This window comes from Protopterus annectens, chromosome 7.part0 (genome assembly GCF_019279795.1).
Source record: "Protopterus annectens isolate FY-2018-M chromosome 7.part0, PAN1.0, whole genome shotgun sequence".
NCBI classification, from domain to species: Eukaryota; Metazoa; Chordata; order Ceratodontiformes; family Protopteridae; genus Protopterus; species Protopterus annectens.
Genome location: NC_056739.1, coordinates 707,749,311 through 707,769,196, shown reverse-complemented (window position 1 = coordinate 707,769,196; position 19,886 = coordinate 707,749,311). Strand labels below are relative to the sequence as shown.

Genomic DNA, 19,886 nt, shown 5'->3' with positions numbered 1-19,886 from the left:
GTGTTTTCAGGATTTTGACTTTCAGGATTTTGCACTTTCGAGATTTTGCATTTTCAGTCTATAGTTTTCAGGATTTTGACTTTCAGGCTTATAGTGTTTCAGGTTTCTAATAGGGAACCATATATATATATATATATATATATATATATATATATATCAAAATGTACTCCAGTTTCACAAGCAATAATTTTACTATGTATTTTAACATTTAAGTGTACGAAGTGGTACAGTGATGAAGCATTTGGCATTACTGGCTGACGGTGCTTGGTTCTTAGCTGGGACACCTTCTATGCAAAGTCTGCACATTCCCACTGTATTTGTGTGGGTTTTTGCCAGAAGCTCTGTTTTCCTCCTGCATTTCAATGATATGTTGTAAGTGGGATGACAATCTTCCAAACTGCCAGTAGTGTAAGCTTGTGTATCTGTGTGTACATCTGTCAGTGCATCCTATAATAGGCTGGTGCCCTGTACAAGATTAGTTTCTTCGGCGTGCATTTACTGACTGTCAAGATAGGCTCTGACTTCTCTGCAAACCAGAATATGGGTGACAAGAAAATTAATGAAACTATATTACTAGAAAATAGAAATGTACAGACCCACCAAGTATTTCAGACTGGTATCGGGTATTGGAGGGATTTTATTTCAGAAAATCATTACAGACCAGAGCCTTGTCTATATCTGCAGAGGTCTGCTTGAAATTAGGAAACTATTTAAATTCAAATGTAAGACAGTCTTAGCACCTGATGAATGTGGATTTGTTGATTTCTGAATTTATATTCTCATAGCTGTCAAGTTTGGCAGCACAGTGACACAGCAGATAGCTTTGTTGCCTCACAGCAAGAGCTTCTCCAGTTTGATTCTCGGTTGGGATGCCTTCTGTGTGGACCCTGCATGTCTTCCCTGTGTTTGCGTGGGTTTCCTCTGGGTGCTCCAGTTTCCTCCCACATTCCAAAGACAGCAGTAGGTGAACTGCACACACAAAATTAGCCATAGGTGCAAAAGTGTGTGGTGTAGGTGTAAATGTGTAGTGCAGAAGAACTTAATGTTAATTTATCAAAATGACTTCTTGGGCTGGTAACTCGACACGTAAAAATCCACTACCAAACATTAGCGGACCGGAGTTCCGCTGTGGCGACCCCTAACCGGGATAAGCCGAAAGACACAACAACATATCAGTAAAGTAATACAATTCAATATTATTTATCACGTATATTAATTACAAAAGTTATTCGTTAAAAATATCAGCTCTGAATGTGAACATAGCTCTCAACCTTCCATCTCCAAAATGAGGAACACTAGCCCTCATCATGTGGAACAAATCGACAAAATGTGGAACACATACTAATGACTTACTAACAACTTCAACTAGGAAGGTCAAAATATGCTGGTTTTACTTATAAAGCATATCTTTTAATAAATTAATATGATTAATTTCTATTTACCATGGATTCCTCTTAAAAAAGTCGTAACACTGAATGTGCGACAGCGTCTTTAATGTGGAACTTCGAGGAACATGAACTTTTTAAGACCTCAAATGAGGTACGTTCCTCATAATGAGGTACACTTGAGAGGTACATGTGACAGGGCATTTCATAGTGGAACTGTAAAAAACGTGGACTTTTAATACTCAAAATGAAAAGCTTCCTCATAATGGGGTATACTTGAAAAAAGTGTATACATTCTTATAGTTTATCTCGACCCTCTATTTTTAACTGTATTATTTTTACATGGGTTATACATTAAATGTGTCTATTATTACTGCCTGCACATTACAAGTTTTGCCTTCCTCTTTTTCATTAATAAAATAATAATTAAAATACTATTAACTGAATATATACAGAGAAACGTTGAGGATGGATGGATGGATGGATACAGGGTACGTACGTTATTGCTTCACATGCGCTGACTGATACACTGTTTCACATCTCACAATTTTCTCTGCAGGACTCCAATTAAAATGGGGACTTCCCCGTTCAACAATGTAAATAAATCATACCCGCTTACCAATCAATCAAGAGATGTTATTAACAAAGTGAAATAATTCACAAAACATCGTAAACCTCGGCCAGTGTTAAGGGATATTCTTTCTAATCAACAGTTATGAACATCTGCAACTGAATAGTGAACGAAAATCCATTTAATGGGTATTAATTGTCAGTTTGCGAATCCAGTTCATTTATGCGTCTCGCTGACACTGGAGTTTATCTTGTTGTCCTACAGTCTCTTCCGACAAAACACATTTTTGACAGTAGTTTCCACACGTTTGCGCACTAGCCAAATCCTGACAAAAGTTCTTTTTTTATTTTGTAACACACATTTTTTATCATCTGGCCTGCAGAGGGCTTCACAGCGCCACCTTTTCTTTCTCGAGTGGCTAGATGAAGCGAAAGATCCAACGAGACAAGAGACTTGAGCAGTATGAAACTTCTATCTCCCTGCGTCATGGAAAGAGTTATATTCTACATTGTCACAGGACTTACCGAAAAAACGAGCAAGACGGAACATTAGAAGGATGACTAACGAAAGAAACTACTACGGACAAAAAAGGTGAGAGAATGGTGTAGGAAGGTGTCTTTACTCTGAAGTACGAGAAGTAAAAACAGCTCGCGCTCACAGATGGCAACCGGGATGGTTGGGAGGTCTGGAATGGGGGCAGGGATATAAACAGGGTCAAATATGCCTCTTTCTTCAAAACGCAGTAGAGCCTTTTCTGTCTCTAAAAAGAATGTGGCTCAAGCCCCACAATGCACCAGGAAAATGCCGATCATCCCTCTTTGGTTTTGCTTCCTTCTCCCAAGACCAGTTAAACCGGTCTCACTGAAGTCGGGAAAGAGTGTGTGATCGAAGACCTACGCCTGGGGAAAAATAAGTTTCACTTTAAAGTAGAGAAACAGACACTATTGAGATCAGGGGACATTTACCGAGCAGGTTTTTATGGGTAGGTGGAAATAACCTGAATGCTTATTGTTTGCATGGGAAGACTTGCACTAAGGCTATCCTGGCAGGAATAAAACTTCAAAGTAGTCTAAGTTCGGAGGATTGTTTGCATCTGCCTTACCTAGATTTTTTGTACATTTAATCTTTGGAAAAAGTGAATGTTGCATTACACATGAATTTGGAAGTATATGCTTTGCAGCAAAAAAAGTGGATCGATCATTGAAATCATCTGTCAAAAAAGTACGTCATGCTTTGCAAGGATTCTGGTAGGTGAAGTTTCCGTTCCCTTGTTCCCTATATTGTGTTGCTGTTAAGTAGCACGGTGATTGACATTTTACCAGAACGGGACACGGATGAATATATTTGTTGGGACCCGCTGCGATTTTGCAAGATTATTTCTTTGCTAGTTCGTTTAAGGTTAGCTCAGATGGGTAAGGAAGTTGTGTAGGACACGTAATGAGGTAGTGATATTATTTAAATGTTGGTATTCAGTTTTTTTTGTTACAACATATCAGGGGTGCGCTATGCTGTTGTTTCTTTAGGGAGTTTTTAATATATCTCATACCAAGTGGAGAACTTTTTGTGCCTTCCAGTATTAAACACAATGTTAATAAATCAATCGTTTAGGGTCTTCTCGATTCAGAATATGAAATTATTTTGAATTGCAGTCTTCACGTTTGAATATATTGTTTTATTTAGAATTGCTAAAACTGTCATTAAAAATAAATAAATATAAATAAAATCGGCATACTTTGGACAAACGTAGTTAAAACAATAGCAGGTATGTTTTTTTATTGCTGTGAATAGATATTAAAACTTGTTTTTTATATTAATAATATTAATTACAGAGCTCTAACTAAAGCTGATTTCGTTGACCATTATGTAAAATTAATTATGTTTTGCAAAGCCATCTAGTTGACTTCTTTAAGATTCTGTGTATGGACATAGCAATTAATTTAAATACGAGAGTGCATTTTATTATAAATTACTTTTAAATGTGTTTATTTTTAGGATACCACTGATTTATGTTTCTGCTAATTGAAGTTGCTATACCAGTGTACTGCTGACAACTGCAAGTGTATCTATACTAGGAAGTTACAGACGGGAAGCAGTTAAACCCTCACTGTCATCCAGGAATTGTAGTAAAGTTTTGTCAAGCATGTAACAGACAACCAGAAGCTGTACATTTTATGACTGCTTCATTGAAATCCATGATGGTATGATGGGGTTCAGAGCTAATCCACAAGGGATGAAATCCTCTTCTTTATGACAAAGAACAAAGGTTTCTGTCGGACTGGTACAAAATCCCATTCATTCAGTGTTTAGTCCTTAAAAGCTGTAAGTAGTTTTCACATTGCTGATTTTTCTTAGGTTACATAAAATGGCTTTAAAAGCAAGAGCACTTTATAGTTTCCAAAGTGAAAATAAAGAGGAAATTAGTATTCAAGAAAATGAAGAGCTGCTTGTTTTTGATGAAAATTCATTAGATGGCTGGTTACAAGGCCAGAATAGTCGAGGTGAGAGGGGTCTGTTTCCAGCATCTTATGTTGAGGTCATCAGGCCAAGGTCTAGCTCTAATTTTACAGACAATTCAGCCAGTCCAGCCAGCTCACCTGGAAATGACTCTTCTCACCACTTGTCTGTATCTAGCTATGGACAGAGTGCATATGAGGATGATGATGATGACGACTGGGATGACTGGGATGATGACTCTACTGTAGTGGATGAGCCAAGGGGAACAGGGGGAACAAATGGCCACCCCCACCAACAGTATCCATCACATCTACACCCTAATGTCCACTACCGCCCAAAGCAAATAGAAAGGCAGGACAGCATGACCAGTTCTAAGAGGGGAAGTGTTGTTGGCCGAAACCTGAATCGATTCTCTAGTTTTGTTCGCTCTGGTGTGGAGGCATTTGTTTTGGGAGATGTTCCAGTCATGTCCAAGATTACAGAAAAATACTCTATTGAAATGGGTCCTAAAGGTCCACAGTGGAAGAGTAATCCTCAGCCTTTTGTATGCTCCATTGAGGATCCTACTAAGCAGACTAAATTTAAGGGCATAAAGAGCTACATCTCTTACAAGGTGACACCTACCAACACCAACATTTCTGTCTACAGGCGCTACAAGCACTTTGACTGGCTTTATAACAGATTGTTACATAAATTCACTGTGATATCTGTGCCTCATTTGCCAGAGAAACAAGCTACAGGGCGTTTTGAGGATGACTTCATTGAGAAACGTAAACGACGATTGATTCTGTGGATGGACCACATGACAAATCATCCAGTGCTATCCCAGTATGAAGGATTTCAACACTTCTTAACTTGCACTGATGAGAAAGCATGGAAACTTGGCAAGCGGCGGGCAGAAAAAGATGAAATGATTGGAGCATCCTTTCTCTTGACTTTTCAGCTCCCAACTGAACACCAGGACCTTCAGGATGTGGAAGACCGAGTGGATGTATTTAAGACATTCGGCAAGAAGATGGATGACAGTGTCCTACAGTTGACCAATGTGGCCACTGAACTGGTTCGAAAGCATGTCGGAGGCTTTAGGAAAGAGTTCCAGAAACTGGGAAATGCATTCAATTCTATTAGCCAGTCATTTCAGCTAGACCCTCCTTATAGCTCAGATTCATTGAACAATGCAATTGCGCACACAGGGAAAACGTATGAGACAGTAGGAGAAATGTTTGCTGAGCAGCCGAAGAATGATCTTTATCAAATGTTGGATACACTTTCACTTTACCAAGGTCTACTGTCAAATTTTCCAGATATTATTCATCTTCAGAAAGGTAAAACCCTTTTTTGTTTCCATATGATATTCCTAATTACATAAAGAGGCAGAGCTTATTTTGCTGGGCTCCAAACTGTGCTTTTGCTGCTGTTGTCAAAATGTAGTAATGTGCTTCTGATAAGCTATGCTTGTTTTTGTGTATTGAGATGTACCTTTTGTTTTTGAAGCTCTTTTGTTTTTCAAATAAAGAGCTAAACTTAAGTTGGTCTGTAGTCTATGATGATGGAGTTTAAATGGTAAAAAAATCTGCAAAAAATACAACTTAGTTGTTTTAAAGTTGTTAAAAGGATATTTGCCTGGCAGTCTTGTGCTTTACATAAACATTTGTCTACATTCTTCTTTTTCTTCTTCTTTTCATTAATTACGGATATTCAAACTAGACTCTGAAAGTTAAATTATTTTATTATAAAGGCATTTGGTTAATCATCCTTTGAAGACTGGTGTGACTTTGGTGAATTTTGGGCTATCTGTGTAAGTATTGTTAAAATCTTTGCATTTCACTGCTGATAACTCTTAAAAGATTTATATTTCTGTTGCAATGGTTGTCCTGTCTCTGGTTTTCTTGGTCTCTCTGAAAATGCATTTGCCAACAGTACAGCTGTACCGCAAAGAGCAGCTTCTGAGCTTGTGTTAAACTGAGAGTTTGATTCCAGTGGACTCTGTAGTCAATGTAAGGCTGACACAGACATGTATTTTGTATCCAAGTGGGTCTGTTTTTTGATAGCTTATATGTAGGCAGATATAGTGTGCTGCTAATTCCAGATTCTTTCAGGAGCTGCACTAGTCTGCTGTACATTTTTTTCCTACACTGTCCCTATGGAGGATTACTGCAGTACTGCATAAGTCACACCCACACTGGACCAAAAATACAGTGGTCTAGCTGCTGGAGTAGTAATGTATAATGAAGTGCATTTGTGGTCTGGCAAAAGTGAAATCTTGAAGTAGAAAAAGGGAAAAAAAAGAAACTTCATAGTTTTGGCAAATGAGGATAACTTTACTTCTCTTGACTACTCATTTCTCTAGCAGATTGAGAGATGTTGGGGAAATGTGCTGTCGGCATCGTGTACTCCACTGTTACCTGCGGTTAGCAGGTACCGTGGGTTAGCTGCAACACATTCTAGTGTCTGTACTATGTGTAAGGCTATTATGCCTGAGGTGGTCTTCTAATGCCGCAGTTACATAAAGTGAAATTAGATTGATTTCTCACATGGGACACATTGAAAAGTACAGTTGTGTACTCTTACCATAAATGTAGATGTTTGAGTATGTTCACTGTTACAGTCATTACTGTTGGGTTCTTCCTGCTGGCAGCAGCCCTCGATCGGCCAGAGTCCCAAAGTCTGGTCCGATGTCGGCTGAAGTCGCTACTGCCCTGACGTCAGTGCGCCAGGTGTATAAAGACCTCAGCCGACGCCATTTTCCCCAGTTTTTCTTGCCCCAGATGTCAGGTGCCCAAAAATAAAGGCCATAAGCTTAATCAAAAAGAATAAGCAAACATAAACCAGAACATTCCCAAATATCACCAGCAAAAATACCTCAGAGAAAAAAGAAATGTCAAGGAGACACAGACAGCACTCAAAGAACAACAAAAGAGGGGACAGGAGGGCGGGTAACCCAGACTGTAACAGCGAACATACTCGAACATCTACATTTATGGTAAGAGTACACAACTGTGCTATGTTCTTCGTGGTTCACTGTTACAGTCATTAATGTAGGGTTGAATCCCAAAGCTAAGAAAGGGTGGATGGAGAAGGAACAGAAGGGGCGGCTACAAAACCCTGCAGGACTGCGGAGGCAAAGCCTGCCCTAGATTTAGAATAGAGAGGGAGATTGTAGTGCTTAGAAAAAGTATGCATAGAACTCCAAGTTGCAGCTTCTAAGATCTCCTTGGTAGGAACTCCACTGAGAAAAGCTGCCGAAGTGGCAGTAGCTCTGGTAGAATGTGTTCTGACATTAACAGGAACAGGCTTACCATGATGAGAGTAACAGAACTCGATGCAGTGGGCAATCCACTTAGAAATAGTCTGCTTAGTGATTGCTCTACCCTGTGAGGTAGAAGCATAAGCCACAAACAATTGGTCCGATTTCCTGAAAATCTTGGTCCTGTCCAGGTAAAAACTAAGCTGCCTGTGTATATCTAAAGAATGCAAAATACTTTCCTCTTCACTTTCCATGCTAGCTTGTGGTAGGACCTCGTGCAGAACGTTTGAAGTTGATGGTTTTGGGGAGATGCAAAAAGATCTATGTCCGGGCACCCCAACGCCTCCATTATCATCCTGAATATCCGAACATCCAACATCCATTCATGTGGATCCGAAAGATTTCTGCTTAGACTGTCTGCCAGAGTGTTGTCCTTTCCTGGTAGGAATTGAGCTTGTAAGTCCACCTTGTTGGCTAGTGCTGTGTTCCACAGAGCCATTGCCAATCTGCACAGGGGGTAAGAGTGAGAGCCACCCCGCTTGTTTATGTACCACATCACCATAGTGTTGTCTGTCTTGATCAGTAATTGCCCCGGTAGAATAAGATCTTTGAAGGCTGTCAGGGCATTCTGTACAGCTAGCATCTCCTTCAAATTTATGTGCAGATGCATTTGGTCCTCTGTCCAGGCACCCTGAAGACATTTCCCTTGCATGTGGGCTCCCCATGCATAATATGAAGCGTCCGTCATTATGACTTGATTGGCTGGAATGGGACAGAAAGGCCTCCCCTTGTTCTGGAGACAGGCCTTGGCCCACCAAAGAAACTCCTGCCAGAGACAAGGCAAAATTGCAATCACTGTTTCCAGACTGTGGCAAGGCTGAGACCATACACTCTTGAGGTACCACTGTATCTTCCTCATATGCAGCCTTGCATATGGTATTAACAGAATGCAAGATGCCATGTAACCCAGAGCCTGCAGAATTTTTCTTGCAGACAGCTGACTCATTAAAGCCAGATTTTTGAAATAAGAAGCCAGTTGCACGTTTTTGTCTGGTGTCAAATAAGCCATGTGGGTTGTAGAGCTCATAAGCGCACCCAGGAAAGTAATTTGCTGTGTGGGCACCAAGTTTGATTTCTTTAGGTTCACCGTGAACCCTAGGCACAGGAGAAGATGCTGCACAAATGCTAGATGCTGAAGTAAAGTCTCCTTGTCGTCTGCTTGAATGAGACAATCATACAGATAAGGGTATATTTGAATTCCCTTCTGTCTGCAAAACGCCATTACTGGTGCCAGGCACTTTGTAAAGACCCTGGGCGCAGTAGATAAGCCAAAGGGCAGCACAGAGAACTGGTAATGCCTCGGGCCTGCTTTGAATCTCAGGTACCTTCTGCACTCTTGCCGTATGGGAATATGTAGGTAATCCTCCTTCATGTCCAAAGGCACCATCCAAGCGTTTTTGCTCAGCATAGGCAGCAGCTGCTGTAGAGTGAGCATCTTGAATTTTGGAATTTCTAGGAAGGTGTTCAATACGGAAAGGTCCAGGATTGGTCTCCATGCATTTTTCCTTCCTGGGAACCAGGAAAAGTCTTGAATAAAACCCTTGCCCCATTTTTGAATCTGGTACCAAACCTATGGCCCTCATATCCATGAGGGACCGAACTTGCCGTTGTGCCTCTGCCCATTGATGCTTTGGCAGATCTGGCCATCCATTTGATTTTGGCAAGGTATGGAAGTGAAACCTGTAACCCCTTGAAACTATGTCCAGAACCCATTTGTCTTGGGTTATGCGGCTCCAATTGTGATAAAAAAGAGAGATTTTTCCTCCCAAAGGCGCATCCAGGAGGGGAGCCCCTGGAGCTAGTAAGGGAGAGTCATAATGACTGTTTCCTGTAAGGTTGTGACATATCTTCTCCTCCCTTGGGAGAAGGGGCACTCCACTGCTTATTTCTGAAAGGGGGCTGTGTCTGACCCCTACCTCTGGAACGCCTGTATCTGCCCCTCTGAGATCTGTCCGAGCTCGGAAAGGACCAAGGTTTAGCTGGCCAATTCCTGCTAAATCTATGGGGTTGTACCTGTAGAAAATCTTTAACCGTCTGCATAGATTTGGCTTTGTCTTCCATTTTCTTCAATACTTCCTCAGCTTTGGCCCCAAACAAAACATTGTGTTGCAAAGGGGCATCTAAAAGCTTAGCTTTAACCTGCTCCGGCAAACTTTGCTCCTTTAACCAAGCATGCCTTCTAATAACTGTGCCAGTTGCTGCAGCCCTGCAAGAAGCCTCCAAAGAATCAAAACCACAGTACAGGGTATGTTTACCCACCTGCTCAGTAGCATGCAATAAATCCTGTAATTCCTTATTGTCTGCACCACCAGAAACAGCAGACATCTTTTGCTGTAACACAGACAAAAGGTATTGCTGATATTTTAACATATAAAATTGACAATTCAAAGCTCTAATAGACAATGTAGCAGAAGTATAAACTTTTTTGCCCCATCTTTCCAAGGATCTGGACTCTCGGTCAGAGGGAATAGGATTCTTAGCAGAGGCCGCTTTAACACCCTTGGGGCCCTGAGAAATAGTTTCTGGATCAGCTGAAGGATTCTTAAAAAGATATTTGTGGGAATCTGGAACCCTATAATACCTATCCAATTTGACAGGAGCAGGAGGAAAAGAATCAGGAGAGAGAGATGCCTCTGTAAAAACATCATCCACAATGTCCAATACAGGGGGAATAGCCAGGGGTCTATGCTGTGGAAGCAGAAGAAAATCCCTAAGCCTTTTCTTAGATTCAGAGTATTCCTGTCCTTCCCAGTGAAAATGCTGTCTCATGTCATGCAAGGTTTCCCCAAATGAAGAGTCTTCAGGAGGAGAGGCCGAAGGAAGGGATTCTTCAGCATCAGAATCCTCATAAGGAGGGAAGGAATAATCCTGCTCAGAAGAAGTAGCAGAAGAAATCGAAACTTGATCTGAGGAATCATAATCTGGCTCTAGCCTAGGTCTCTTGTCAGGAGGGGGATGAGAACCCCCCTGATCATAGTTAACAGGTCTTCAGCCATTCTAAGCATCTGTCTTTGAGGTCTAGGGCCCTGAACAAAAGGTGTCTGTGCATACTGCTTTGTCTTTGCCGGAGCCTTAGTCTTTGCCTTTGTCCTTGACTGCAAAACTGGAGTCATCTATACATGAAGCTGTGTAGGCCTAAAAACTCCCTCAGAAGCCGGTGCCTGCACAGCAGCTCCGGACCCATCTGAGGGAGCAATATCCGGAGGTCCAATCCCTGAAAAGACTGAAGGCCCCATCGGCTCCTCACAGGAGTCGGTACAGGCAACCGGTTCAAAAGTGGCGGACGACAGGGGCTGTGAAAGCGCCGCACTAACGACAGCCGAACCGGCAACTGGCTCTGGTTGAATAAAGTCGTCCACTTTGGACCTCGGAGGCCTGTCTTTATCCTTGTGCCTCTTATATACTGCAGTAGCCGGATAAGAATCCGACGACATATTGTAATTAAATCTTTTTCCAAAATAATGGAAGGCAAAGTCGTACCTACGCCTAATAGTGCGTTGATTAAACTTGACACAAAACCTACAATTAGCTACGTCGTGGTCAGGACCTAAGCAAGGTATACAGTAAGAGTGAAAATCCTTATGAAGTATTTGCTTCCTACAAGAAATACAGTTATTAACTTTTTTTGACATCGGACTGGAGCAAGAAAAAGGTTTCCCCAATGGGGTACTTAGCTCAAAAGAAGAAGTCTTTAATTCATAAGCCACCAAAAATAAACAGGAGTCGGCCAACCTGCACTTGCGAACTGCTTTGCAACGGGCATAGCACGACAAGAAAGACTGGGGAAAATGGCATCGGCTGAGGTCTTTATAACCCTGGCGCACTGACGTCAGGGCAGGAGCGACTTCAGCTGATGTCGGACCCGACTTTGGGACTCTGACCGATCGAGGGCTGCTGCCAGCAGGAAGAACCCTACAGTAATGACTGTAACAGTGAACCACGAAGAACATTTTGTTTAAGAACCGAACTGTTTGGAGTCTGTGTCCAGTCTGTTGTCGAGCTCCTGTAAGAGAAGTTTTTAAGCCAAGTGTGATTATAGCGGTTATCATTTACAGTGATGTGGTGGTACGTAAGCAATTTAGAACACAAAGATATTCAAATATTGCATTTACAGCTGAATGGAATTATCTCTTTTGTTTGATGACCTGAAAGTAAATATCTGACCATTCATTAGTTTGATATGGTGAGGTAATGTGCTTTATATAGCTATTTCCAACATAGAAATGTACCACAATACATAGTACTAGATCATTAACATCTGGTAAGTAAATCCCTTAACTTGTTGGTGCCATGAACAGGAAAGAGAATTTATATGGTAGACCACATTAAATCTTTTTTTTTTTTTTTTTTTTGCAGTTATCAGAATATTTTCATCTGTTTTTGTTAACCTGACTGGGGGGAGTGTAGAGAACTGAGCTAAGCAAAAACAATTTGGTGAATAGATGATGTTGGTTGGAATAAATACAGGCATGCATATAAACTTTTTTGTTTTGTTTTACTCATTGAATTGACCTATTCTGTTTAGTTATAGATTGACATTACCCATTTGCATGGTCAATAATTAGATTTTTCCCCTAGTAATTTGAGGGGATGCATGCATGGGATGAAGCATGTATGAGGTGCCTCTGTCCATTAGTAATACAGGAGGGAATCCATTTATTAACAAAAATATATATGCATGCCTGTGTTTTCTTTTTCCCATTCAAAGATCCAAGTTGTGCTTGAATATGGACAGAGATGAGCTTTGTTTTACATGGATGGGATATCTGTTCCAGAGCAGAGGTTTCCTCTGCGAGATGTACCTCTCCCTCTATGTCATTGTGTTGATGTTACAGAAGAGGTTTAAATCCCTATACTGAGTATTTCTGAGGACATTTGACTTTCTCTGTAATTTATAATTGCCTTTAGTCTTCTAAAGGCTTTTTCCTTTTAGGGTTTGTTAATTAGATAAAATTCACAAGGTGCAATATTAATAATTTGCTCAGTGTTGCAGTCTGCATATGAAGGTAGCAGGTTGCACCTGTGTCATGGCTTGCTACCGTAGCAGTCTGTGTACCATACTGTGAAGACTGATGTAGTACTGCTAATTTACAGTTTTGGATCCTGTTTGAATAAGGGCAGGCATTATGTTATAGTTTTCTGTCTCTGCGGATCAGTTTCAAAACAGTGGTGCAGCTTTATGTGTACATTCTGGATTTAAACCGAGGTATTGCCTGAGTCTAATGATGCCTCAGACTTGGAGGCACCACCCTTCACAGCTTCATACTCACAGTCTCTTGCTGTTCTGCTTCTTCAGTAACTTGCCTGCAGAGCACGGTAGGAATGTGATGGTCTTCTGCTTCCAGGAACCTTTTTTTCCACATCATTGATCTGAGAAGAATTTGAGCAGTATTTCTTTTATGTCTGCTGAGGATCTAGTTGCTAAAGCATGTAACACTACTGTTTGGGCAGTTACATTTGGCACATTCATATTTGAATAAATGTACGTGTCCGTGTGTTTTGGATACTTAATGAATTTCATAAGTAGGTTTTAATATTTATGCTACTAAAATGATGCTTAATTACCTACCATCAAGGTGTATTGTATAAGGGTGTGATATAACATGATGGATTAATGAATTTGTGTAAATTGTTTTATGAATACTACTTAGCATGAGCACCCGCCACAACATGCTGCCAAGTGGTAAGGTAATTTTGTAGGTTCATAGGTAAGCACTGGGCTAGCTGCCCTTGCTGGTCATTACAAGCCTAGACAATTTCCCTTTTTGTTCTTGAATTAATTAACCTATCCCATTTGGTTAGAGATTGGCCTTGCCCATACCACGGTCGATAATTATATGCATTACCCCGATGAAAATAATTGGGATCACACCATAAATAATTTAAGGGGACCTATGCATAAGACAAAACATTTAGGAGCCGTCTCTGTCCATTAGTCATACAGGTGGCAGTCCTGAAGTAAATTTTCTGTTTTCCCATCCATAGATCCAAATTGCCCTTGAATATGGGCAGGGATGAACTTTGTTTTATATGGATGAGGAGCCTGTTCCAGAACAGGAGTATCTGCTATGAAATATACCTGTCCCTCCAAACCATTCTGTTGATGTTGCAGAAGAGGTTTAGATCCTTTAAGCCCTCACTTCCTCTGTGTAGTAGTATGAAAATAATATTTTGGGGGAGGAGTTAAAAGAGGTTGTCTCCTCCTCCATTTACAAACTGTAACAGAAAATAGGATAATTAGATGTTAAACTAATAGCATACTGATGAGGCCATTACATTATGTTACATCTGAGCCCCAGCAAAGATGGAATGATTAGGGAACTCTCATATCAGCACACTTAAATAATGCTAGTTAAGTTCTGGTTACATTAGGTAGGTTACTTGCCAGATGAATAGTGTGGCCTCTTGGAAGATTTCATCATTTTGGGAGACTTGTTTATTCTTAATGATGTAAAAAGTGCCTGACCAACTTGGATCTTATTTTTTATTTCTTTTTTTTCGGAATAAGAGGAAGGAAACTTTGGGTGTTCATATCCTGAAGTGATAAAACATTTGTCAAGTTGCCCTCATTATGTTTTTCTAAGAAAATCTTGCTGATTCCACAGTGGGGCTTGTAAAATTAAGTTGCAGTTTTAGTTTAAAGGAATTGTTGTGCTTTATTGGTACTTGTAATATGCCTTGCCTCTCTGCCTTTGCAGCCTTCTACAGTTATATGGTGAATTGGAGCTGTCATTAACACAGTGCAGCATAAATGTTACAGTTCATAAAAGGTACTTAAATTCTTCCAAAGAATTTGTATCTTCAGATCTACAGCAAGTGACGGTTGCAAAAAAGACTGTAGCTAGCTTTATTTTTAGAGGGCAATCTGAGCCAAAATGATAACTCACTGTTATTTTTGCTGTGGTATAGCTTATAGATAACCTTGATCTCTTCATTGCAAACCTTTAACTAATCTTCTAAATCATGATAGCAAACCTACTAGTTAGCTATTGCATATCCATTATATATTTCCTACTATAACTGACCATCTTATAAATACCCAGTTTTATCGATATTTTGTCTAATTCATATTATCTACTAGCTTTATAGTTAAGCCCCCTGACTGTCTTTGTTTATTATGATTACTTAAGCAGTCTCAACAATGTTTTCTGTTTTCTTTTAGGCATGTATAATTATTCTGCCTATTGTATGTACATATGCCTTTTCTACAGTTGCACAATACATATGTTTTATATATATGTTGCTTATGTGTGTATATATATGTGTATGTGTGTATGTATGTATATATATATATATATATATATATATATATATATATATATATATATATATATATGTGTGTGTGTATATATATATATATATATATATATATATATATATATATATATATATATATATATATATATCTATATCTATATATACATATATACTGGATTTTTGGGCATGGGCATCTTCATTGTATCATTTGAAATTTATCTTTTGGAACTTTTCTCCTTGGAATACAGTGTAGTTCGTTTTGGTAAACAAACAAAAAAACAAATAATCTCATTTCCCTTAGGTGTGCGAAACTACATTACCTGGACAAAGGTGGAGAATTGAACAGCTCTTTACTCGGCCTTTCATTTTTTATCCACTGGAGTACAATGTCTCATATTCTTACTACCCTTTTAATTAGATAACATTGCATAATGGACTTTTTCACTGAAGTAAATTATATTTATTGGCACCACAGCAGCTCTACAATTTTATCACATTTTTTGCTCTGTAATAATTTTTTTCAGTTAATTCTTTTAAGGGATTTTTGAGAGGAACTGCCAAACTTTATAGTATCATTTGAAGTGCCTTGGGTAAACACACACAAAAACCAGTGCCTGTTTTTACCACAAGCTTTGCATTTTTTTAAACGGTTTATTATATTTACTCAGTTAATGTTGGTGAAGCACCCTCCAAGAGGAAAAAACGCTGAGAGAAGAAGGGAGCCACTTTTGAGATTTTAAGTATTTTTTCTCTGTTTATTTGCTAAGTTTTTCTGCATAGCTGCCTAGCTTGAGCATTTTCTGGCTTGTTAAACTTGATTTCTGTATTAGTAGCTGTATTTAGAGCACAACCAAAAGCTGTTTGCTGAATTTCCTGTTTGCACTTAATTTTAAATCGTTTTTTTCTTAAAACTTGCATATTTTCTGTCCTTGACCTAGCACTCTTTTGTGTGGGTCATTTACAGCACTGTTATAACTTGATATTACTTGTGAACCTCTGCTATCCCTGTAAAAAACAAAACAAAAAAAAATCTTGCTTTTTTCCCACTTTTCTGAGAGTTAAAAAAGTGCAGTTACAGGCTTGCTGTTCCTGAACTGTTTGAAAGTTTGTGTGAGGCCATTTTTGCTTGGGCTGAAGGAGGGTCTCTGTGTTTATCAGTGGGAGTGACTAACATTGAGCAGCTTCCCTGCCCCCGGAGAGGTGGTTACTGACTTGAAACTGTAGTTTTATTGGCCACTAGGGTCATTTCCATAACTCCTTCATTTGTCCTCGGAGGAGTGGTTTAGGGCAGTGACTTGTGGTTTGTTGGCCAATTTGGGTCATTTCCCTGTCTTTTCCAGCCCCTGCTATAAAGCACGCTTTTAGCGATTTAGCCCGATTTAGCTGAGTTGCTACTGTTGCACACTAGGGCAGCCGGTTAAGCAGGTTTAAACTATTCGGGCTACCTAAAGTCCACACTTCAAATATTCCCTGAAAACTAGCTTCCTCGAACTATACGACTGATCTAATCAGCGATCCTATAATTAAAAGATCATCTCTACTTGACTCCAAGTAGACTATTCTCTATCTGTTAAACGTAGCACTTGCTCCTACAGTACTTATTACCTTGATACTGCACTCTTGTCATAGATAGTACCCCAAAAAGGCAACCCTCATTTCTTGGTCACCCACGCCCCCGAATCTTTTTAAAGTTTTTGTCTATTCCTTCTAGCATGTCGAGGGATCAGTTGCTAGTGTCCTCTCCTGCTCAGCTGGTGAACCTGGGAATATTGAGGCAATGTTACAATTGCCTCATGTACACAGACAACCCTCTCCTCCTCCCACAAAACACAAATACATGCGAGATGCAACTACATCGCCAAACTGGAGGCTGAGCTCTCTCAACATAGGACTGGCAAGACCAGTCAGGAGGAGAAGGTTACCACACACACACTATAGACCCAGTCTCACATATTACCATTACAACCTCAAATCATACACATAAACACACAAAGACATACTGGAGGCTCTGATCAAAAATCTACCAAAACAGCAGAGGCCACCAAAGCAGACACCCAAACAACCACCACCTCAGAACACAACACCTGCAACACATAGACCTCACAGTCAGAGTGTCAAACAGTCACAGCCCTTAAGGCCAAACACAATGCCAGACACACTAGTCATTGGTGACTCCATAGTCAGACACACTGACGCCCCGCCCACCAGACTGAGTAAGGAGAAGGTCACAGTAAGCTGCCTGTCGGGCGCTAGAATCCGCCACATAACGCAAGCACTCAGGTCTCTCAACAGCAGGTACAAATATGATTCAGTCATTGTCCACGCTGGTGTAAACGACCTGAGACGCACTCTCCTTGACTACATGAAAAGAGACATTGAGGAGCTCTCTGATTATGTAGCCCAGACAGGTATGACCCTGACCTTGAGCAGTATCCTACCTTCACCAAGAATGATGCCACAATACAGAGATAAGATGATCAGCTTTAACAATTGGCTTAAACACTGGTGTCATTCAAAGGGGATCCAGTGTTTGTCTGCCTGGGATGACATGCTGGACAAGCCACGCTTGCTTCTAAGGGACGGGGCTTGCACCTGTCACCCCTGGGATTCCGGATATTGGCAAAGGCTCTTGCCACCCCCATAGTGCCTTTTTTAGGCAAGGCTCAAATTCTAAACCTACCACCCTAGAACACAAACAAGGAAAAACTAAGGGTAATGCTGCTCAATGCCAGAAGTCTAAATCTCAAAATGCACGACTCGAGGCCCTTCTCAGTATGGAGAACATCGATGTCTGTGCTGTGACAGAAACCTGGTTCAAGGCTCCTGAGAGCACCCCGGCACTATCAGGTTTTACCTCATATCATGCCCGCCCCAAAATCTGGACAATACCAAGAAAGGAGGGGGGGGTATCCATATTCATCAAGGACACCCACACCTCAAGACTGGTGGCAACGCACGATGCATCGGAGACCATCCAGGTGCAATTAACCATAGGCAAGACTGCTCTGCAAATTGTAGCATGTTACAGGCCACCCTCACAAACTCAGGAGCCTCACATGGCCTTCCTGAAAACACTAGAGGGGATAAATGTATCACCAAACACCATCATACTAGGTGACTTCACTACCCTAATATAGACTGGGAACACTACTCAAGCCCAAACACCCTAGCCCAAAAGTTCCTGGAATTCATAAACTCAAATGCCATGGAACAACTAGTCACCATCCCCACAAGAGGAGATAACATACTTGATCTCATCATCACGAACATGGGAGCACAATGTTCAACACCGGAGGTGTACCCCTCACTGGTGAGATCAGACCACAACCTAATCTCGCTGGAGGTCCCTCTTCCCACCCCCACCTGAAATAAAAAAGACCACAGTAAAGAACTTCTCAAAAGTCGACTTCACACTTCTAAAGACTAGTGTGGTCTCCTTTAAGGCCCCCGAGCCGGCGGAAAACAGTACTCAAGCCGCTGAATCACTTACAAATGCCTTCTACCAGCACCTGCAGGACTGCATGGATAAGGCAATCCCAAGCAAAACAAAGACTCTTTGTACCAAAGGCAAGCATCCAGTCTGGTGGACCCCAGCCATAAACAAACTCTACAACAAAAGGAGGAAGCTACTACAAGATAGAGCAAAATCCTTAAAAGGTAAGACACCCTTGATCACTATAAGTAAAAAACTAAGAGCTCTCATAAAATCATCCAAAGCAAATTTCGAGAGAAAAATAGCTAAAGACTCAAAAGACAATCATAAGGCCTTTAGCTATGTTAGAAACCTGGGAGGAAACTCCCAGATATGCTCAGAGCTAGTTCAAAATGATGTGAAGATTACTGATCCTACAGACATTGCCAACATACTGGCTGACAGGTTCAGTGCAAACTTCTCCCCCCCCAAAAGGAGAGATATCTATACCAAACGATTGCAGCCCCCCAAACATCTCCAGCGCCCAAGTGAGAACTGCTCTCTCCAAAGCAAAAAACACAGCATCCATGGGACCTGATGGTGTCCCCGGCTGTGTGCTCCATGAACTCAATGAGGAATTAAACCCACAGCTAGGACAGCTGTTTAATCAAAGTCTTACCTCTGATACGCACTCAGGAGTGGCGCACTGCAACTGTGGTACCACTTCACAAAGGCGGTGCCTCCAATCGACCCTGAAATTACCGGCCCATTAGCTTGACAAGCCTTATCTGCAAAGCCATGGAGAGGATCATAATGGACCTCATAAATAAAGACATAGGGAATTTGCAGACTTTGGATCCAACCCAGTTTGGCTTTGTCAAAGGCAGATCATGCCTTTTAAACTTGGTTGACTTTTTCAAACAGTCACCAAAGCCATTGATGAGGAAAGGCAGTCCATACAGCCTACCTCGATCTGGCTAAGGCCTCGACATACAATACCCCATTCGGGTATCATTGAAAAACTCATCAGTTTAAATGTCAACCCATACATCACAAGATGGGTTGCAAACTGGCTGAGTGACAGAACCCACAGGGTCAGAGCTGCTGGCCATGTCAGACTCAAAGCCTGTCACAAGTGGTGTCCCACAGGGCTCAGTCCTGGGCCCACTCTTGTTTGGCATCTACTTTTCCAAGTACAAGCAAACACAGGAGGGTTATGAGCTGACAAAGTTTGCAGATGACTGCAACCGGGCGCCATAGTAGAAAAACACATCTGACACAGATATCCTTCAGAAGGGTCTCACCATAGTCAGAAGGCGATCCAAAACTAGATCAAAAAAGGTATAGCTCCTATCATCACTGCACAGAAGAAGTATCAACTGGCCCATTGAAGTATCTGACGACACTGAGCTAAGTTGGAAGTTTTCCCACAGAAGGTTCTCACAATAAGGAGTAAGTTTTCCCCCCATAAAGATTGATCAATGCCCCATGAAGACTCCA

General features: G+C 40.9%; 1 protein-coding gene across 3 annotated transcripts in view; it reads left to right on the top strand.

The window, feature by feature from the left end:
• The first annotated feature begins 2,423 nt into the window (after positions 1-2,423).
• Positions 2,424-19,886, top strand: part of SNX33 (sorting nexin 33) — a 511,273-nt gene continuing 493,810 nt past the window's right edge. The window contains exons 1-2 of one of the 3 annotated variants that reach the window (XM_044077231.1): positions 2,424-2,547; positions 3,949-5,735. In XM_044077231.1, the coding sequence (XP_043933166.1) occupies positions 4,319-5,735 (1,417 nt within the window). In that variant the 5' untranslated portion in view covers positions 2,424-2,547; positions 3,949-4,318. The other 2 variants (XM_044077232.1, XM_044077233.1) reach the window with 2 other exon arrangements.